This window comes from Ascaphus truei, chromosome 12 (assembly GCF_040206685.1).
Source record: "Ascaphus truei isolate aAscTru1 chromosome 12, aAscTru1.hap1, whole genome shotgun sequence".
Classification (NCBI taxonomy): Eukaryota; Metazoa; Chordata; class Amphibia; order Anura; family Ascaphidae; genus Ascaphus; species Ascaphus truei.
In genome coordinates, this window is record NC_134494.1 from 41,360,581 (window position 1) to 41,383,963 (window position 23,383).

Sequence of the window (23,383 nt, forward strand, 5' to 3'; positions counted from 1 at the left end):
CTCTGCAGGCCACACTACATTTCCGCAAACACTTTAGCTCTTTGACAGTGCAGTGATCTTATAATGACCCCCCAGGACGAGGGTTTGCCAGGATCGTTAGCTCACTCTGGGGCTGCTGGTCATTATCACAGGCTCATTTAATTGCTCTGCTTGCTGAACCCGTTCAGGCTGCAGTAACTGCCGGAGAAAAGCAGTAAAGCAGGAGTGAAACGATCAGCAGAACCGGCAATGACAGAGCTCTGCTGTAGGCGCTAGTACGGGGCTCAATCCTTCCATCCCGGCCCTACAGCAACACGGCGCAGAGACCCCAGATCACACAGCTGTGTCCAGAAGACCCTCCGAGGGCACAGCCTGGAGAAAGCTGCCATGTGTTGTTGTGATGCAGATCACTGCATCCTGTGGCTACAATCTCCAGCTGCTGCAGGGATGGGTGCAGGTTGGTTCTGCAGCTGCCCTTGGACTCCCAACTGGGGGTGCTGAACCCCCCCACCCCTTGTGCTCCGTTCTTGCAATTGACAAAGTGATCAGCTGCCTGCTGGTTTCCACCACTGGTAAATTCGACAGCAACACAGAGCAAAACAGGGATCCCTGGCAATCCCAAAATATAAACATCCCAAGAGGGAAAGAGTTAAAAGCTTTACTAAAAATAAAAAATAATATTCAATATACACGGATGCAGACAAAGGGCTGGTGTATTTTTGATGGGTTAACCCCCCCACCTACTCCTATCCACAGTAACAATGGGCAAACACCCCAAAAAAAAGGATGCAACCATCTTCAGCCAATGTTATGCCGGCACTTCCAGCATCAAAGGGGTTAAATAAACTTGTATGGCTGAGGATGGATGCCTAGATTGAGGGGGCGGGGGGGCAGTCTTTGGGGTTTGCCCGAGTGAAGCAGTTCTCAGAAGCAAAATAGAACTAGAAATCTTCAGCCATACTAATGGCAAAGTGCCCAAACCTATAATGTTTAGGATTTGGGGTCCTCTCCTCCCGCCCCGTACTCCCCTTTACCACTGGGGAGCCCTGCAACACGTTTCACTGCAGTAACAATCGTTGAAATGTCCCTATATAACCCTCTCCAGCCCCCATCACCAAGGCTGCGCTGTCACGCGCAATAACAGGGGGCCCTTTCCCATTCTGCAAATACCAGGTGGACTGATACTGCCCGGGTACCCCCACACCTGTTCCTCAGCATCATCTAGTATTGGGTGGGGGTACTGAGCCTTGCCTGGTCCCGGCACCACCCCCTGCATGTAATATTCTGCACATATTCTGTCTTCTCTAACAGCACCAGCACCACGCCACACCCAGAAACATGATCACAGAGAGATCAACATCAACAGCATCAGCTGCACAGAGAGAGGGGAGAGCAGAGAGGAGTGCGGTGGGCTATGGATACAGATATATATGGTTGCAGACCTGTCTAAGACATGCAAATGAACATACAGTAATATTTACAGTTGCTATATATATATATATATATATATATATATATATATAGCAACTGTAAATATTACTGTATGTTCATTTATACACTCATTATTCATTATATGTTGTATATATATATACACACACACACACACAGTATATACACATATACACACACTATCAATAAGAAAGAAGCAGTGCAGACAGAGAAGGCAGATGAGACAGGAAAGGTGTGTGGGGATTAGATGAAGCTCCATAACCCCCCCCCCCCCTCGCTCCCCCCCAGGGCAGACAGGGGAGACCTGAGGAAGGGTGGTGGGGAAGGGGGGGGGGGGAGGGGTTACCTGAAATGTGGAGGAGAAGCGAGATGCAGCCCTAGGAAGGGAGAGGAGCCCGCGGGGGAAGCGGGTCCGTTATCTCTCTCCGCCATTCTGTCTCCGAGATGCACAAGCACTGACCGGGGGGAGGGAGGGGAGAGGGGGGAGGAGAGAGGGGGGATGCTGACAGGTAGAGGAGAGAGGGAGGACCACGTAGAGGGAGAGAGAGAGAGAGCGAGTGAGGGAGGACCACGTAGAGGAAGGGAGAGAGGGAGAGAGAGAGGGGGAGAGTCAGGTGGTGGAGAGTGAATAAAAAAATTGAAATACTATATTTTTGAAAAACACTGATATCTCCGACAGCACATTGTTATAATGTATGTATAATACAGCTACATACGCTGCTCTGCGTATAACACAGCTACATACGCTGCTCTGAGTATAACAGAGCTACATACGCTGCTCTGCGTATAACACAGCTACATACGCTGCTCTGCGTATAACACAGCTACATACGCTGCTCTGCGTATAACACAGCTACAAACGTTGCTCTGCGTATAATACAGATACATACGCTGCTCTGCGTATAACACAGCTACATACGCTGCTCTGCGTATAACACAGCTACATACGCTGCTCTGCGTATAACACAGCTACATACGCTGCTCTGCGTATAACACAGCTACATACGCTGCTCTGCGTATAACACAGCTACATACGCTGCTCTGCGTATAACACAGCTACATACGCTGCTCTGCGTATAACACAGCTACTAACGCTGCTCTGCGTATAATACAGATACATACGCTGCTCTGCGTATAACACAGCTACATACACTGCTCTGCGTATAACACAGCTACATACGCTGCTCTGCGTATAACACAGCTACATACACTGCTCTGCGTATAACACAGCTACATACACTGCTCTGCGTATAATACAGCTACATACGCTGCTCTGCGTATAACCCAACTACATACGCTGCTCTGCGTATAACACAGCGACAAACGCTGCTCTGCGTATAATACAGATACATACGCTGCTCTGCGTATAATACAGCTACATACGCTGCTCTGCGTATAACACAGCTACATACGCTGCTCTGCGTATAACACAGCTACATACGCTGCTCTGCGTATAATACAGATATATACGCTGCTATGCGTATAATACAGCCACATACGCTGCTCTGCGTATAACACAGCTACAAACGCTGCTCTGCGTATAATACAGCTACATACGCTGCTCTTCGTATAATACAGCTACATACGCTGCTCTGCGTATAATACAGCTACATACGCTGCTCTGCGTATAATACAGCTACAAACACTGCTCTGAGTATAATACAGCCACATACGCTGCTCTGCGTATAACACAGCTACATACGCTGCTCTGCGTATAACACAGCTACATACGCTGCTCTGCGTATAATACAGATATATACGCTGCTCTGCGTATAATACAGCTACATATGCTGCTCTGCGTATAACACAGCTACAAACGCTGCTCTGCGTATAATACAGCTACATACGCTGCTCTGCGTATAATATAGCTACATACGCTGCTCTGCGTATAATACAGATATATACGCTGCTCTGCGTATAATACAGCAACATACGCTGCTCTGCGTATAATATAGATACACACGCGGCTCTCCGTATAATACAGCTACTTACGCTGCTCTGCGTATAATACAAATACATACGCTGCTCTGCGTATAACACAGCTACATACGCTGCTCTGTGTATAATATAGCTACATACGCTGCTCTGCGTATAATACAGCTACATATGCTGCTCTGCGTATAATACAGCTACATACGCGGCTCTGCGTATAACACAGCTACATACCCTGCATGCGTATAACACAGCTACATACGCGGCTCTGCGTATAACACAGCTACATACCCTGCATGCGTATAACACAGCTACATACGCGGCTCTGCATATAACACAGCTATATACTTGGCTCTGCGTATAATACAGATTGTCCTGGAACAGGATGACACATTTTCTGTCTCCCTTTGCAGTTTGACTATTCCTGTCTCCCTTGCTCAGCTGCCTGTAATTCCCCCTGTTCCAGCAGCTAGCTGCATGTGTATAGATACATTATTGCTACATTTGCCCTTTCACACAGTTCTAGTTGGTTGCCCTGACAACCTTCCAATCCTCATAGATTGAAGATTGGTTCAATCCTACTCCGCTGCCTTTATAGCAGTTACTTTGGTCCTTAGACCCTTCCTGCCAGCCACAGGAACATGTGCTTTAGATCTAACTAGCTGGCTTAGTGAGTACATGCTTCCTCCATTACACCCCTGCAAGGCCATCCTTTTTTACCGTCCCCCCCCATGACAGTATTTACAGTATGTGTGTGAGTGAGTGTGCAAGAGTAAGTACAGTATGTGTGTGAGTGAGTGTGTGACAGTATGTATGTATGTGAGTGAGTGTGCGAGAGTACACACATCTCTTTATGAGAATAGAAGAGAACGACGCGCATGCCCCACAGTACAGAACAATTTAATAATAAAAAAAAGATGATTCAATCTCAGGATTAAAAACACTCACAAGATATTGAGCGAGCTATATGTATTTCTCTCCCCCCTCTTACACCCCCTCCCTCACTACCCCCTTTTTCCTCTCACACGTCCGTCTCCCCCCCCCCCACGACTGTCACTCATTGACCCATCCCCGCACCTCCCCCCCCCCTCTTCTACACTCAATCCAGCTCTCAATCCTCCCTCCACCCCCTGACCACTCACATACAATCCCCAACCCTACAATACACAATACACTACAATAACCTCCCCCTTCCCCCCCACCCCCCCACAAGTGGTTGAAAAACACTGGTGTACAGTGTACTGCACTGCACAGTAACTTCTTCATGTAATACATTTAACTATAGACAATTGTGTAAAGAATGACTGAAACTATTTTAAATATGCACTAATAAAAAGATTGTTATCACGCTTGCACTGAGACACAGCACACTGACACACTGACGCACAAACAGCACACTGACAGACACCGGGGCACACACAGCACTCTGACAGACACTGGGGCACAAATAGCACACTGACAGACACTGGGGCACAAACAGCACACTGACACACTGAGGCACAAATAGCACACTGACAGACACTGGGGCACAAATAGCACACTGACAGACACTGAGGCACAAATAGCACACTGACAGACACTGGGACACAAACAGCACACTGACAGACACTGGGGCACAAATAGCACACTGACAGACACTGGGGCACACACAGCACTCTGACAGACACTGGGGCACAAATAGCACACTGACAGACACTGGGGCACAAACAGCACACTGACACACTGAGGCACAAATAGCACACTGACAGACACTGGGGCACAAACAGCACACTGACAGACACTAGGGCACAAATAGCACACTGACAGACACTGGGGCACAAACAGCACACTGACAGACACTGGGACACAAACAGCACACTGACAGACACTGGGGCACAAACAGCACACTGACACACTGAGGCACAAATAGCACACTGACAGTCACTGGGGCACAAATAGCACACTGACAGACACTGGGGCACAAACAGCACACTGACAGTCACTGGAGCACAAACAGCACACTGACAGACACTAGGGCACAAACAGCACACTGACAGACACTGGGGCACAAACAGCACACTGACAGACACTAGGGCACAAACAGCACACTGACAGACACTGATGCGCAAATAGCACACTGACAGACACTGGAGCACAAACAGCACACTGACAGATACTAGGGCACAAACAGACACTGGGGCACAAACAGCACACTGACAGACACTGATGCGCAAATAGCACACTGACAGACACTGGAGCACAAACAGCACACTGACAGACACTGGGGCACAAACAGCACACTGACAGACACTGATGCGCAAATAGCACACTGACAGACACTGGAGCACAAACAGCACACTGACAGACACTGGAGCACAAACAGCACACTGACAGACACTGGGGCACAAACAGCACACTGACAGTCACTGGGGCACAAATAGCACACTGACAGTCACTGGGGGCACAAACAGCACACTGACAGACACTGGGGGCACAAACAGCACACTGACAGACACTAGGGCACAAACAGCACACTGACAGACACTGATGCGCAAATAGCACACTGACAGACACTGGAGCACAAACAGCACACTGACAGACACTGGAGCACAAACAGACACTGGGGCACAAACAGCACACTGACAGTCACTGGAGCACAAACAGCACACTGACAGACACTAGGGCACAAACAGCACACTGACAGACACTGATGCGCAAATAGCACACTGACAGACACTGGGGCACAAACAGCACACTGACAGACACTGGGGGCACAAACAGCACACTGACAGACACTAGGGCACAAACAGCACACTGACAGACACTGATGCGCAAATAGCACACTGACAGACACTGGAGCACAAACAGCACACTGACAGACACTAGGGCACAAACAGACACTGGGGCACAAACAGCACACTGACAGACACTGATGCGCAAATAGCACACTGACAGACACTGGAGCACAAACAGCACACTGACAGACACTGGGGCACAAACAGCACACTGACAGTCACTGGGGCACAAATAGCACACTGACAGTCACTGGGGGCACAAACAGCACACTGACAGACACTGGGGGCACAAACAGCACACTGACAGACACTAGGGCACAAACAGCACACTGACAGACACTGATGCGCAAATAGCACACTGACAGACACTGGAGCACAAACAGCACACTGACAGACACTAGGGCACAAACAGACACTGGGGCACAAACAGCACACTGACAGTCACTGGAGCACAAACAGCACACTGACAGTCACTGGAGCACAAACAGCACACTGACAGACACTAGGGCACAAACAGCACACTGACAGACACTGATGCGCAAATAGCACACTGACAGACACTGGAGCACAAACAGCACACTGACAGACACTAGGGCACAAACAGACACTGGGGCACAAACAGCACACTGACAGACACTGGGGCACAAACAGCACACTGACAGACACTGGGGCACAAACAGCACACTGACAGTCACTGGGGCACAAATAGCACACTGACAGTCACTGGGGGCACAAACAGCACACTGACAGACACTGAGGCACAAATAGCACACTGACAGACACTGGGGCACAAATAGCACACTGACAGACACTGGGGCACAAATAGCACACTGACAGACACTGGGGCACAAATAGCACACTGACAGAGCAAACTGTAACACTAGCGTTTTCGATCAACTGCTGGGACTGCAACTATTATATCTTACATTAAAACACTACAGCTTTTAAGTGATGTTTTGTATCAAATATGAAGGCATTCTATACTCCTTATTGGCTTGCTTATTCCTATAATTCTATACTCCATATTGGCTCACGTATTCCTATAATTCTATACTCCTTATTGGCTCACTTATTCCTATAATTCTATACTCCATATTGGCTCACGTATTCCTATAATTCTATACTCCTTATTGGCTCACTTATTCCTATAATTCTATACTCCTTATTTGCTCGCTTATTCCTATAAGTCTATACTCCATATTGGCTCGCTTATTCCTATAATAATATACTCCTTATTGGCTCGCTTATTCCTATAATCTTATACGTCATATTGGCTCGCTTATTCCTATACTCTTTATTGGCTTGGTCATTCCTATACTCTTTATTGGCTAGTTTACTCCTACAATTCTATACGCCTTATTGCCTCGCTTATTCCTATCATTCTTTACTCCTTATTGGCTCGCTTATTCCTATAATTCTATACTCCTTATTGGCTTGTTTATTCCTATAATCCTATACTCCTTATTGGCTCGCTTATTCCTATCATTCTACACTGCATATTGGCTCGCTTATTCCTATAATTCTATACTCCTTATTGCCTCGCTTATTCCTATAATGCTATACTCCTTATTGGCTCGCTTATTCCTATAATTCTATACTCCTTATTGCCTCGCTTATTCCTATAATTCTATACTGCTTATTGGCTCGCTTATTCCTATAATTCTATACTCCATATTGGCTCGCTTATTCCTATAATCCTATACTCCTTATTGGCTCGCTTATTCCTATAATTCTATACTCCTTATTGGCTCGCTTATTCCTATAGTTCTATACTCCATATTGGCTTGCCTATTCCTATAATCCAATACTCATTATTGGCTCGCTTATTCCTATAATCCTATACTCCTTAGGGGCTCGCTTATTCCTATAATCCTATACTCCTTATTGGCTCGCTTATTCCTATAATTCTATACTCCTTATTGGCTCGCTTATTCCTATAATTCTATACTCCTTATTGGCTCTCTTATTCCTATAATTCAATACTGCATATTGGCTCGCTTATTTCTATAATCCTATACTCCTTATTTTCTCGCTTTCTCCTATAATTCTATACTCCTTATTGGCTCGCTTATTCCTATAATCCTATACTCCTTATTGGCTTGCTTATTCCTATAATTCTATACTCCTTATTGGCTCGCTTATTCCTACAATTCTATACTCCATATTGGCTCACTTATTCCTATAATTCTATACTGCTTATTGGCTCGCTTATTCCTATAATTCTATACTCCATATTGGCTCACTTATTCCTATAATTCTATACTGCTTATTGGCTCGCTTATTCCTATAATTCTATACTCCATATTGGCTCACTTATTCCTATAATTCTATACTGCTTATTGGCTCGCTAATTCCTATAATTCTATACTCCATATTGGCTCACTTATTCCTATAATTCTATACTCCTTATTGGCTCGCTTATTCCTATAATCCTATACTCCTTATTGGCTCGTTTATTCCTATAATCATATACTCCTTATTGGCTCTCTTATTCCTATAATCCTATACTCCTTATTGGCTCTCTTATTCCTATAATCCTATACTCCTTATTGGCTCTCTTATTTCTATACTCCTTATTGGCTTGCTTATTCCTATAATCCTATACTCCTTATTGGCTCTCTTATTCCTATAATCCTATACTCCTTATTGGCTCTCTTATTCCTATCATTCTATACTCCTTATTGGCTCTCTTATTTCTATACTCCTTATTGGCTTGCTTATTCCTATAATCCTATACTCCTTATTGGCTCGCTTATTCCTATAATACTATACTCCTTATTGGCTCTCTTATTCCTATAATCCTACACTCCTTATTGGCTCTCTTATTCCTATAATCCTATACTCCTTATTGGCTCGCTTATTCCTATACTCCTTATTGGCTCGCTTATTCCTATAATCCTATACTCCTTATTGGCTCACTTATTCCTATAATCCTATACTCCTTATTGGCTCGTTTATTCCTATAATCCTATACTCCTTATTGGCGTGCTTATTCCTATAATCCTATACTCCTTATTGGCTCTCTTATTCCTAACATCCTATACTCCTTATTGGCTCTCTTATTTCTATAATCCTATACTCCTTATTGGCTCGCTTATTCCTATACTCCTTATTGGCTCGCTTATTCCTATAATTCTATACTCCTTATTGGCTCGCTTATTCCTATAATCCTATACTCCTTATTGGCTCGCTTATTCCTATAATCCTATACTCTTTATTGGCTCGCTTATTCCTATAATCCTATACTCCTTATTGGCTCTCTTATTCCTATAATCCTATACTCCTTATTGGCTCTCTTATTCCTATAATCCTATACTCCTTATTGGCTCGCTTATTCCTATAATCCTATACTCCTTATTGGCTCGCTTATTCCTATAATCCTATACTCTTTAGGGGCTCACTTATTCCTACAATTCTATACTCCTTATTGGCCCACTTATTCCTATAATTCTATACGCCTTATTGGCTCACTTATTCCTATCATTCTATACTCCTTATTGGCTCGCTTATTCCTATAATCCGATACTCCTTATTGGCTCGCTTATTCCTATAATCCTATACTCCTTATTGGCTCACTTATTCCTATAATCCTATACTCCTTATTGGCTCGCTTATTCCTATAATCCTATACTCCTTATTGGCTCGCTTATTCCTATAATCCTATACTCCTTATTGGCTCACTTATTCCTATAATCCTATACTCCTTATTGGCTCGCTTATTCCTATAATCCTATACTCTTTAGGGGCTCACTTATTCCTACAATTCTATACTCCTTATTGGCCCACTTATTCCTATAATCCTATACTCCTTATTGGCTCGCTTATTCCTATAATCCGATACTCTTTATTGGCTCGCTTATTCCTATAATCCTATACTCCTTATTGGCTCGCTTATTCCTATAATCCTATACTCCTTATTGGCTCGCTTATTCCTATAATCCTATACTCCTTATTGGCTCGCTTATTCCTATAATCCTATACTCCTTATTGGCTCGCTTATTCCTATAATCCTATACTCCTTATTGGCTCGCTTATTCCTATAATCCTATACTCCTTATTGGCGTGCTTATTCCTATAATCCTATACTCCTTATTGGCTCTCTTATTCCTAACATCCTATACTCCTTATTGGCTCTCTTATTTCTATAATCCTATACTCCTTATTGGCTCGCTTATTCCTATACTCCTTATTGGCTCGCTTATTCCTATAATTCTATACTCCTTATTGGCTCGCTTATTCCTATAATCCTATACTCCTTATTGGCTCGCTTATTCCTATAATCCTATACTCTTTATTGGCTCGCTTATTCCTATAATCCTATACTCCTTATTGGCTCTCTTATTCCTATAATCCTATACTCCTTATTGGCTCTCTTATTCCTATAATCCTATACTCCTTATTGGCTCGCTTATTCCTATAATCCTATACTCCTTATTGGCTCGCTTATTCCTATAATCCTATACTCTTTAGGGGCTCACTTATTCCTACAATTCTATACTCCTTATTGGCCCACTTATTCCTATAATTCTATACTCCTTATTGGCTCACTTATTAATATCATTCTATACTCCTTATTGGCTCGCTTATTCCTATAATCCGATACTCCTTATTGGCTCGCTTATTCCTATAATCCTTATTGGCTCACTTATTCCTATAATCCTATACTCCTTATTGGCTCGCTTATTCCTATAATCCTATACTCCTTATTGGCTCGCTTATTCCTATAATCCTATACTCCTTATTGGCTCACTTATTCCTATAATCCTATACTCCTTATTGGCTCGCTTATTCCTATAATCCTATACTCTTTAGGGGCTCACTTATTCCTACAATTCTATACTCCTTATTGGCCCACTTATTCCTATAATCCTATACTCCTTATTGGCTCGCTTATTCCTATAATCCGATACTCTTTATTGGCTCGCTTATTCCTATAATCCTATACTCCTTATTGGCTCGCTTATTCCTATAATCCTATACTCCTTATTGGCTCGCTTATTCCTATAATCCTATACTCCTTATTGGCTCGCTTATTCCTATAATCCTATACTCCTTATTGGCTCGCTTATTCCTATAATCCTATACTCCTTATTGGCTCGCTTATTCCTTGAACAAGCACCGTAGCAAGTCCTGTACCTGTAGGTGGCAGAGCTGCTGATTTGGAAGGACGGTTATCTGTTCCCTCCTTATCTGGTATATAGGTCACAGAGACGCCTGTATTACAGCCCATTGCAAACACTGAGTGAAGTCACAGCCCGCTGTCTGTGTGCATTACATGATACTGCAAACCGGTTCCATCAGTTTGCATTGAGGAGCGTTAACCTCCTCTTCTGCAACTAGTGGCGACTCCCCGAGCTTTTTTTTAGCGACCAGTTTATTAGCTGGTTAGATGTGATCTATATACAGTATTTCACGAATAGTTGACTGAGCTCACTGCTCAATTGTACTTTTAATATATAAAACTGTTCTGTGCTATGTCCACCTCTTCTCTTGTTTCATGATCTGGGGGAGTTCCAGTAATTAAAGTCCACTAAGATCCAGACCACGTGAGTGGGCACTCACAAGATTTCTATAACTCAAATTATTACAATATTGCACATTTGCACTATGTATTTTTTTATATGACTGCGGGGAGCTTTGCGCTTTGAACTTTTGTGATATAAGCTGCATTTCTCCTGCAGGGTGATATCATTTTCACTATCACAGTGTTTTTTTTTGTACAAATAGGTGATTTTGGGTTTGTGCTTTTTTCCGGTTGCATATGTAACACACTTTCCCCCACCCTATGGGAGATATGGCGGCTTCAGTGTGTGTGGTGCTTTACCCGTGGCTCACAGAAGGCCTGAACCTCCGCCGCTGGGAGCCTGGGGTGTACCTGATTCTTATGGTGACAGCGCCTCCACCTGCAAGGGATCCCGACTTGGAGGGATGAACCCTTACAGGAAACAATACTAATAATACACGCACACAAATATATGCTAACAACCTTTACTGAACACAATAACATTGGTACCCTGTACCCCACAGTAATATAGGCCCCAACCTGATACCAACAGTTTGTGTCCCCGGAGTACATTGGGTGCCAGGCACCAATTCCCTGATGTCCCTTTCCCAATGTCAAGGCCCACCCAAAGTGTTGGAGATAGCGCTATCCCGTGGAGTGGTGGTGCACTTGGTTAGGTACCTGCCCGGGGCTCCCGCACCCGGGTACTGCAGAGTAACAAAGAGGATACGTCTGATCCAAAGTTGTCGTCCGCGATGGCGTGGCTAATATCACCTTACTGTCTTTGCCGCGTAAATCTCTCCAAACCCCAGGGGAGCGAAGGTGGATGCCACACGAAAAATAAAAAAATCTACATAGTGCACAAAATGCTATACACAGTGAAAAAAACAAACAATAAGTGGGCTTCCAATTTCCTACTCACAATAGAGTTGAGATATAGAAGCTGTGATCCAACCAGTGGTGGTGATGTTCCTGGATGGTATCGGTAGTGAATTCAGCCGTCTCGGACAAAGAGAGATAAAACCATCGTGCAGGTCACATACAGTATTTATAAAACATAGAAAACTCACAATTGGAGGCTTACCATAAAAAGGAATATAATAAGTAGGATAAATGATGGTACCAGGTAAGTCGCGGTCTCACTGCTCCACCACTATGTCGCCCACGCCATCAACTTCCGCATCCGTCTGGTTCCCGCGTCACTTTCGGTCACGTGATTTCGCTCTCCATGGAGGCCCGCGGTCACCTCCGCAATGCCTCTATCTCAGAAGATCTGCCGCAAGCCACGCTCTACGCGTTTCAGGAAGGCGTCATCAGTATACGGCGAAACGCGTAATGGGAGGGACCCTGCTATACATATATTTCACGAAGCCTTTCTTAATTTAATATTGTTGCAATGAACATACTGTAGAAATGGATGACCTATGGATGAAACGGACTGGGGGGGGGGTCTCTGGAGATGAGATTGTTGGTGGTGTGCAGAATCGATTTCGTCTCCATTTTGTCTGTCTTTGTCTTCACAAGTCTGTGTCTTGTGTCTCCTGCTGTGTTCCTGCAATCATTCGTGTGTGACAGAATGTGTATGTTGTGAGTGTATAATTTTGGCTATCGGGAGACTCAAGGACAAAATTGGCCTGTGGCTCAATGCCCAGAAATGAGGGGGAAGCTCGTATTCTGCAGCATATTCAGACTTAGAGATACAATTATATCCTAATATACCGTGTTCATTGTATTAAGATGTTTTAACACAGTTTTTACTTATTTAGTGACCTTAATAATGATTTGGTGTAGGATAGGGAGGAGATATTGTATTCTACTTAGCGACTTGTTTTAGACAAAGAAACTCATGTGTATGGAAAGTCTGCGAGGGCCCTCCCCTGGCAGAGTCTCGAGACTCTCCTGTATGAATTCATTATCCACGACCCGTGTTTGCTCTTATCTTTGTGCATTTGCAAACAACGACACCTTGAAACCTGCACCGATAATTACCGTCGTTGTTCCCGGTAGCCAGTCTGATTTTCTTGTCCCCTCTAGCAGTGAAACGGTTAAGTTTTAACAGCACCCACCCATACTCATATCTGCCAAGGAGGAAGCAAAGTCCTTCGGGCATCTGACGGACACCCCGCCTTTACCAACAGCCAAAGAGCAGCCTGGGAAATAATAACAGTGGTTTGCAATGTTACACTGTGCTCACGTGTTAAAGCCAGGGCAGAACCTCTCAAACACGTGAAGGGAGCAGCGCAAAAAAAGAATGTCAGCTCTGCAGGTCATTCAGTGAAACTGGAAGGAGGTTCAGAGGAAACGGGACAAGGTCCTTCTCTAAAAAAACAGTGGATTTGTGGAACAGCTTCCCAGACGAGAAGGCAGCAATGCCCCAGGTAGACTATAAGTATTTAGCTCCTATAATGTTAGTGTAGCCCTGGCTGGTTTGGGCTATCAGTCTGCCCTCCTCCTGGCAGTAATCCCCAGTAAGGGCAGGTGCCAGGAGTAATCATGGGTTTTCCCCACACCTTACAGCTCAGTGAGTCACAGAGAAGGTAGTGTAATCAGGGCTGGTGTCCAATCAGGGGCAAGGGGCTGGTTCCTGCTGGATCTGTACTTAAGGGACTGGGCGGTTGCAGAGGTCCCGCGCTCCGACCCAAGGCATTTAAATTAAATGCCGGGGATCGCGTGAGGCCTCTGCAACAGTAACACTTACCGGAATTCAGACGCAGGGTCACGTCACGTCATTTGACGCAGCTAGCAGGTAGGAGAGGGGGCGCGAGCCCGGGGGAGGCCAGTCAGGGGGGCGCAGCATCAAAAGTGTGCGCACCTCTGATATAAATAACAAATAATACAAATAACAGATCATGGGAATAAGAGCTTCAGACATAAAAGTAACATTTAGGAAAAGGAGTCCCTGCTAAAGAAGCCAGGGAGGAAATGTATGTATGTAGCAAAGCAAGAAGAACCCAGGCACACCAATAGTCATTAGTGAGCGCTCCAAGCTCACTGTTTACGGTTTACTGCTACCAAATCACTGCCGGCGCCATGGTAAGCCCCTAACCTTACCGCTTACCTTTAAACCCCTAAATTTACCCTAAAACCCTCTAATCTTAACTCCTAATACTAATACTATCCCTTACACTAAAAACCCTTACCCTAAAACCTAACCCCTTACCCTAATCCCCTACCCTAAAAACCTAACCCCTTACCCCAATCCCCATACTATAAAAACCTTAACACCTTACCCTAAAACCTCTATCCTTAACCCCCTACCCTAACCGCTAAAACCCCTTAAGTAAACTTACCTTATTGGTGAAACGGCCGGTGGCCGTATGTCCGGCGGCGGAGCAGCTGCGGTGAAGGCTCCCTCTGTGGCCAAACGCTGGCGGAAACTTGATTGTGGCGAGTCGGCCGCGACCACTGATTCCGTTTAGTGAAGAAAGTATTTATTGAAGCATGATCTTCGTCAAGAGGTCCTAGAGTAGACCTAAGCGTAGGTCCTGCTCAAGTACTTTCTTCTTCACTAAGGACCACTGGTGTGCATGGGTCCTTCCTCCTTCAGCTATAGTCACCTTGCCATCCTCACAAACAGCATGTGGTACAGAACCTCCTGATAGAGCCGCCGTGCATTCCTCCGTCCACCAGAACTTTCTGCCGGTTTTGAACTTCTGACCATGTCTTTCTTCCCTCTCGTTTTGCCGGGAACATGGGCCAGTGGCTCTGGGGGTTTTTTTTACGGACTTGGTGCGGAAATTAGAGAATAAATGGAGAAGAACGTTTAAGGGTATGAATGATGCTTCTGGATTTTATACTCCTGATCGCCAGATTCATTCTTACGCCTCCAGAAGGATCCAGAGAACCTTTCAATAGCCAACTTATAAACTGTCCCCCTATTCTGTTTCTGTTTTTTTACATGTATAGGAAGGAGGGGGCTTCCAGGGCTGAAAATCGTTAGGAAATTTAAACCTCCCTTTCTGTTCCCCTGGAGGGGGACAGAACCGGCACCTTCTCCGCCAAGCATCACGGGGGGCAGGGGGTCCGTCGGAGCTGAAATTAATGAGGTTCAGAGACCCCCAGCTTCCCATGTATAACAAAGAGGGTGGTGGGAAGCTGCTCCTTTCAACCTTGAGCTAAAGCTCTCTGGGATGTGTTTTAGAAAGATGTAAACAATATTTGAGCTATAACCACATGGGAGAATTTTTAAAATACTAAATATTTTCTGGACAAGTTACCCAATTACCTGAGCAGGTTTCTCACCCCCACTGTGTACAGCACTTATCTCCGTACATCCGCCTCCAGAAACCTACTTCTAATCCTAAAGTTCAATAAAGAATCCGATCGCTCGCTGACCGCTCGCTTCCTGTTCCCCTCCCCCCCCCCACTGTTTGAACTATTTAATCCCACAAATCAGCTCCCTCTCTAAATTCCTTCAATCCTTTGGCTATTTGCCAAGTTAAACATGTTTGTAACGCTCTCACCTTTATACTCTGTGCCCGGGACATGCTTGGAAACAAGGAGGGAACTCAATCGTTTTTTCCTGGAAAAATATTTTATAAATATATATATATATATATTTTTTAAATCCACCCATTTGTGTTTAAAAAGAAGAGGGCGTGTTGGCTTCTAAATATAAAACTGCTGATCCCCTGGGATCTTAAATAAATAACAAGGCTGTGACACTCCACACCCAGCACTCACACTGAGAAACGAGTATATCAAGGTGCACTCGAAATAGAAAGCGCTTAAAAACGCTGCCTGTCAGATTGAGCTAATTGTGTAAAACACATTATGCGAGACTGTAATTGTCTAATTGGCTTCCTTAAACACATGTAGCCGTGCTAAAAGCAAAGATTTGACTGTTCTCGTCTAATTAGAAATTAAACACAAATCCCTTTTCTTCTGGGCCTCCGAGTGGGGGAGTGTTTGTCACTCAAATTATTTTCTTTCCCCTTATCCCACCCGGGCATACAGGCGGTCCCCGCTTTCCGACGCTTTACAATACATACCAATGGGCAGTTTTCAGACGCACATAGCCGAAATATTGAAGACATGTTAAAATGCGTTTCGCTTTACAGCAATTCACTATCGGATGCCATCTTCAAGAACACAGTTTTGGATAACCGTGGGGGCGTCTATACATGCCGGGGGAGGGGGGGGGCACCTGCGCATGCTGATGGGGGGGTGCCTGTGCATCCTGAGGGGGGGGGTGCCTGTGCATGCTGAGGGGGGGGGGGCTGTGCATGCTGAGGGGGGGGGCTGTGCATGCTGATGGGGGGTGCCTGTGCATGCTGAGGGGGGGGGGTGCCTGTGCATGCTGAGGGGGGGGGTGCCTGTGCATGCTGATGGGGGGTGCCTGTGCATGCTGAGGGGGGGGGTGCCTGTGCATGCTGAGGGGGGGGGGTGCCTGTGCATGCTGAGGGGGGGGGGCTGTGCATGCTGAGGGGGGGAGCCTGTGCTTGCTGAGGGGGGCAGTCTGTGCATGCTGGGGGTGGGGCGCCTGTGCATGCCGAGGGGGGCTACCTGTGCATGCTGATGGGGGGGGGGGCGCCTGTGCATGCTGAGGGGGGGGCCTGTGCATGCTGAGGGGGGGAGCCTGTGCTTGCTGAGGGGGGCAGTCTGTGCATGCTGGGGGTGGGGCGCCTGTGCATGCCGAGGGGGGCTACCTGTGCATGCTGATGGGGGGGTTCCTGTGCATGCTGAGGGTGGCAGCCCGTGCATGCTGGAGTGGGCCGCCTGTGCATGCTGAGGGGGGCGCCAGTGCATGCTGAGGGGGGGGGGTGCCTGTGCATGCCGGGGGGGGGGCCTGTGCATGCCAGGGGGGGGGCTTTTGTGCATGTCGAGTGGGGGGGCGGGGCGGGGCTGTGCATGCCGAGGGGGGCGCTGCCTGTGCATGCCAGGGGGGGGCGCCTGTGAATGCCGGGGTGGGGGGGAAGGCCCCTCAGTATGCCGAAGGGTGGTGGCCTGTGCATATTGGGGGGGAGGGAGGCAGGGCGCCTGTACATGCTGAGGGGGAAGGGGCACCTGTGCATGCTGAGGGGGGTGCCTGTTCATGCCGGGGGGGTGGGCGGCGGGAACCTGTGCATGCCGAGGGGGGGGGGGCTGCCTGTGCATGCTGAGGGGGGGCATCTGTGAATGCCGTGGGTGGGGGGGTGGGAGGGGGCGATTCAAGCTGTTACTGAACAAACAATGACATCTGACAAAAAGGGAGTAGCCGAAGAAAAGCAAAGCGGGTGCTAAGCTTTAACACACCTTTACTCCTATTCATACGAGTGGGAGCGGAGGTGTGCTAACGCTGAGCGCCTGTCTGTGGATCTGGGACTGTGTTTACAAACGTACTTAAAAACAAAACAAAAACAATTGCAAAAACACTTATATGTGTCAGATTTTAATCAAAAGAAAGGGATTAATCACCTTAATGTGTCCCCTTAACATGTCCTGCCATTAGTACACTGTGTTCCTAGGAGGGACTGGCCCCTTAAACATGTCCTGCCATTAGTACACTGTGTTCCTAGGAGGGACTGGCCCCTTAAACATGTCCTGCCATTAGTACAGTGTTCCTAGGAGGGACGGACCCCTTAACATGACACTGCCATTAATACACTGTGTTCCTAGGAGGGACTGACCCCTTAAACATGTCCCTGCCATTAATACACTGTGTTCCTAGGAGGGACGGACCCTTTAACATGACACTGCCATTAGTACACTGTGTTCCTAGGAGGGACGGACCCTTTAACATGACACTGCCATTAGTACACTGTGTTCCTAGGAGGGACTGGCCCCTTAAACATGACACTGCCATTAATACACTGTGTTCCTAGGAGGGACTGGCCCCTTAAACATGTCCCTGCCATTAGTACACTGTGTTCCTAGGAGGGACGGACCCCTTAAACATGACACTGCCATTAATACACTGTGTTCCTAGGAGGGACTGACCCCTTAAACATGTCCCTGCCATTAATACACTGTGTTCCTAGGAGGGACGGACCCTTTAACATGTCACTGCCATTAGTACACTGTGTTCCTAGGAGGGACTGACCCCTTAAACATGTCCCTGCCATTAATACACTGTGTTCCTAGGAGAGACGGACCCCTTAAACATGTCCCTGCCATTAATACACTGTGTTCCTAGGAGGGACGGACCCCTTAACATGTCACTGCCATTAGTACACTGTGTTCCTAGGAGAGACGGACCCCTTAAACATGACACTGCCATTAGTACACTGTGTTCCTAGGAGGGACTGGCCCCTTAAACATGACACTGCCATTAGTACACTGTGTTCCTAGGAGAGACGGACCCCTTAAACATGACACTGCCATTAGTACACCGTGTTCCTAGGAGGAACGGACCCCTTAAACATGACACTGCCATTAGTACACTGTGTTCCTAGGAGAGACGGATCCCTTAAACATGACACTGCCATTAGTACACCTTTTTATACCGGGATCATTGATTGAGCGAAGCACGGAGGTAAAATAAATTGTAATTTATTTCAGGAAAAGACATACACACAATGTAACACAATTTACAGGGTTAACACACTTACTGGGAACGGGGCTAACAAATAAATCTATCCTCTAAACGAAATTCACAAAACTGACGCGATGACCTGGAGAGTCTCCTTGGCCGCATCGGACAATAACGGGTCAAGCCGCAAAACCCAGTCCCGCTCTGGTACCTTGTATCTGTGACATTGGGCTTCAAAGTGCCTGAAAAACTCATCAATCTTGTCCGTGCCATCCACAAACTTCCCGAAGATGTGATGGTCCACTTGGGGGGTTGCTTGTCCCCCGTTAACTAGGTGGGAGCGCGGGGCTGGTGTTCCTTGTGCGGCTGCAAGCAGCCGGACACTTTCGTCCAGGGTCGCCCCCTCTCCCCATGAGGCAAGGAGTACGGTGATTCTGGGGCTGGCAAGCCCATTAGCCACTGAGGCTACGACGGCCGCACTCCCCCGAACCGGTGCCCCAACAATGTCCTTGCTGCCACCCGCTCCCTCCCCATGTCCATCCTCTGGGGCTGGATTAACCTCCTGCGTCCCTGGCTGAAGTGTGATCACTGCAACTGCAGGTGAAAGCAAGTCCTCCTCTGGTGAAGCCATGCGGGCTTCGTGAGATTCCAAGTCCTCGTCCAGTAAAGTCTTTGACCGACCGTCTGTCGGTAACCCATAGCTTTCACACCGGGCAACAATCTTGGTTCGGTCCCATGACCGGTATCGACCCGATCGCTTGTCCATCTTCGCCCACAAGCACTGAGCTAAGGGAAAAGAGAACCTGTGTTTTCCGTGCCTTGTGAAACGTGTAAGTTACCGCTTGTTTTAGGAGCTCGCAATCTTTGCGTTTCCCGCTATGTTATAAGACCCCGCAAGATTTTATAACATAGGCTCAATCGATCCCCTCTGCCACCAGTTAATATAAGCCTGTCACAGGAGACCAGGTTTATCAACACCTTTTTATACCGGGATCATTGATTGAGCAAAGCAAGGAGGTAAAATAAATTGTAATTTATTTCAGGAAAAGACATACAATGTAACACAATTTACCGGGTTAACACACTTACTGGGAACGGGGCTAACAAATAAATCTATCCTTTAATGAAATTCACAAAAATGACCTCTGTAGGAGCCCTTTCCAATGACTGGGAGGTACTCACGAAAGTCCTGGAACTGATTTTGCCATGCAATGCCAGCCGCGACCGCTACGTTCTCAAAAGCGGGACTTAGAAAAATTCTTGAGTCAAAATCTTTGAAGCCGGCTCGCGTCTATTCCTCGCAGAGCATCTTTGAATTTGCCGCTGTTGGTTTGGCGCTCCTGATTGGCTGCAAGGCTCCTTATGGGTTTCAGAGTCCCATTCACAAAAACTCTACAGCCTATCAGAGCTTGGGAATTCTCCTGCCAGCCAATCACCGATTTACCAGTATTGTAAAGCCGGGTGGGCACCTTTTCTCATTCTGCAAAGGGGCATACGCCAACCTGGCACCTCTGCCTCTTCGCATACTGAGCCCACCCGCTGGCCAGGCTCCCCAGAGTTTGGGCTCTGGCAAATGGTGGCCGGATAGCCCTGTGTTAGCCCAGGATATGGGTACTCAGGCAGAACTGCAGTACCCCTCCTGTTCTAACTCCTTGGCATCCCTGAGGCTTTCAAGTCCGGACTCCGCACAGACCCATAGCACCAAGCTTGGTAGCCATCTGGTCTCTCGGAATCCATGACTTGGAAATCCCACAGTTCATCAGCATATATACCTATAAAATATATCTTTAATAAAATATACTGTGTTCTGTATTTTGAGTGATAAAATGTGTAAGTCCCTATTCTGGTGTCCGGGATGGAGTGAGGGGATATACTGCTTACACTCACTAGCCTCATTCTTGGCACTCGTTAGAAATAACTGTTTCAATTTTTTACACACAAGAAATCACTCTCAGCTTTAACACATAGCTGGAGCACCCCCTGAACCCCTATACCCCGTTCAGGGTACCTGGGCACCCCTCCTTATACTAGGGACCCCTCTTTATACTAGGGACCCTGTGTATGATTGCAGGTATACATTAACCCCTTCATGCTGTTTACCTTGTCGGGATGATGCTGCAGCAGGAATCCTGGCGGTGAGTCGTAAGAATGTTTTCAGAGTCAGAGTTTGCCCGGAGGAATGTGCTTTGCTGGATCCGAGAATCTCACTTGTTTCCCGGATCCAACTTTTTGGGGTATCCCCTAACTCTGGAACCCCGATACATAGACACATTCTGTAAAGACTTTCTCCGGCAAACCCACCCTGAAACGTACAGCCTAGAAATCTCCCGGTCCCAGCACCCCAGGAAAGGCAAAAGACAAATAAATCTTTGTCACATAATTTGCACACCGTCGCAGTAATACATTTCTGACATCTGGGTCCAAGAGCTGACTTTCTAGGACCTCAACACACGGAGCAGTGGTAACCAAGTGGGCGTAACCTTTATTACCGTCACTGGACTGACCCTTAAACATGTCCCTGCCGTTAGTACACTGTGGTCCAAGGAGGGACTGACCCCTTAAACATGTCACTGCCATATTTTCAACCCGGTCGAGAAGTGCCTAAAACCCATAATATAATATCCCCTACACTCACAACACTCACTCCATCTAAGAAACCATGTATGTTACATTATGTAGAACCGAGAGGTATGGACCGGCAGCGAAGCAGTGCGGTGGTGCGGTTGTGCAGCAGGGAGGGTGCGGTGGTGCGGTGGTGCGGTGGGGAGGGTGCGGTGGTGCGGCAGGGAGGGTGCGGTGGGGAGGGTGCGGTGGTGCGGCGGGGAGGGTGCGGTGGTGCGGCGGGGAGGGTGCGGTGGTGCGGCGGGGAGGGTGCGGTGGTGCGATGGTGCGGCGGGGAGGGTGCCGTGGTGCGGCGGGGAGGGTGCGGTGTTGCGGCGGGGAGGGTGCGTGGTGCGGCGGGGAGGGTGCGGTGGTGCGGCGGGGAGGGTGCCGTGGTGCGGCGGGGAGGGTGCCGTGGTGCGGCGGGGAGGGTGCCGTGGTGCGGCGGGGAGGGTGCGGTGGTGCGGTGCCGTGGTGCGGCAGGGAGGGTGCCGTGGTGCGGCAGGGAGGGTGCCGTGGTGCGGCAGGGAGGGTGCCGTGGTGCGGCGAGGAGGGTGCGGTGGTGCGGTGGGGAGGGTGCGGTGGGGAGGGTGCGGTGGTGCGGCGGGGAGGGTGCGGTGGGGAGGGTGCGTGGTGCGGCGGGGAGGGTGCGGTGGGGAGGGTGTGGTGGTGCGGCGGGGAGGGTGCGGTGGTGCGGCGGGGAGGGTGCGGCGGGGAGGGTGCGGTGGGGAGGGTGCCGTGGTGCGGTGGTGCGGCGGGGAGGGTGCGGTGGGGAGGGTGCGGTGGTGCGGCGGGGAGGGTGCGGTGGTGCGGCGGGGAGGGTGCGGTGGTGCGGCGGGGAGGGTGCGGTGGTGCGGCGGGGAGGGTGCGGCGGGGAGGGTGCGGTGGTGCGGAGGGGAGGGTGCGGTGGTGCGGCGGGGAGGGTGCCGTGGTGCGGCGGGGAGGGTGCGGTGGTGCGGCGGGGAGGGTGCCGTGGTGCGGTGGGTGCCGTGGTGCGGCGGGGAGGGTGCGGTGGTGCGGGTGCCGTGGTGCGGCGGGGAGGGTGCCGTGGTGCGGCGGGGAGGGTGCGGTGGTGCGGTGGGGCGGGTGCCGTGTTGCGGCGGGGAGGGTGCGGTGGTGCGGCGGGGAGGGTGCCGTGGTGCGGTGGGGAGGGTGCGGTGGGGAGGGTGCGGTGGTGCGGTGGGGAGGGTGCGGTGGTGCGGCGGTGTGGGTGCGGTGGTGCAGCGGGGAGGGTGCGGTGGTGCGGCGGGGAGGGTGCGGTGGTGCGGCGGGGAGGGTGCGGTGGTGCGGCGGGGAGGGTGCGGTGGTGCGGCGGGGAGGGTGCGGTGGTGCGGCGGGGAGGGTGCGGTGGGGAGGGTGCGGTGGTGCGGCGGGGAGGGTGCGGTGGTGCGGCGGGGAGGGTGCGGTGGGGAGGGTGCGGTGGTGCGGTGGGGAGGGTGCGGTGGTGCGGCGGGGAGGGTGCGGTGGTGCGGCGGGGAGGGTGCGGTGGGGAGGGTGCGGTGGTGCGGCAGGGAGGGTGCGGTGGTGCGGCAGGGAGGGTGCGGTGGTGCGGCAGGGAGGGTGCGGTGGTGCGGCAGGGAGGGTGCGGTGGTGCGGCAGGGAGGGTGCGGTGGTGCGGTGGTGCTCCCCCCCCCTTCCTCCTGGGATTCTATTTTATTCTACTGTATTTTATTTTTATTTATATTCTGATCATTT

General features: G+C 48.6%; 1 protein-coding gene across 3 annotated transcripts in view; it reads right to left on the reverse strand.

The window, feature by feature from the left end:
• The window catches only part of MAPK8IP1 (mitogen-activated protein kinase 8 interacting protein 1), a 76,008-nt gene extending 74,027 nt beyond the window's left edge, over nucleotides 1–1,981 (reverse strand). For 2 of the 3 annotated variants that reach the window (XM_075567532.1, XM_075567531.1), the window contains exon 1: nucleotides 1,775–1,981. In XM_075567532.1, the coding sequence (XP_075423647.1) occupies nucleotides 1,775–1,860 (86 nt within the window). In that variant the 5' untranslated portion in view covers nucleotides 1,861–1,981. Of the gene's footprint in view, nucleotides 1–1,183; nucleotides 1,216–1,774 lie in introns of those variants that run through there. The other variant, XM_075567534.1, reaches the window with a different exon arrangement.
• Between the last annotated feature and the right edge of the window lie 21,402 nt (nucleotides 1,982–23,383).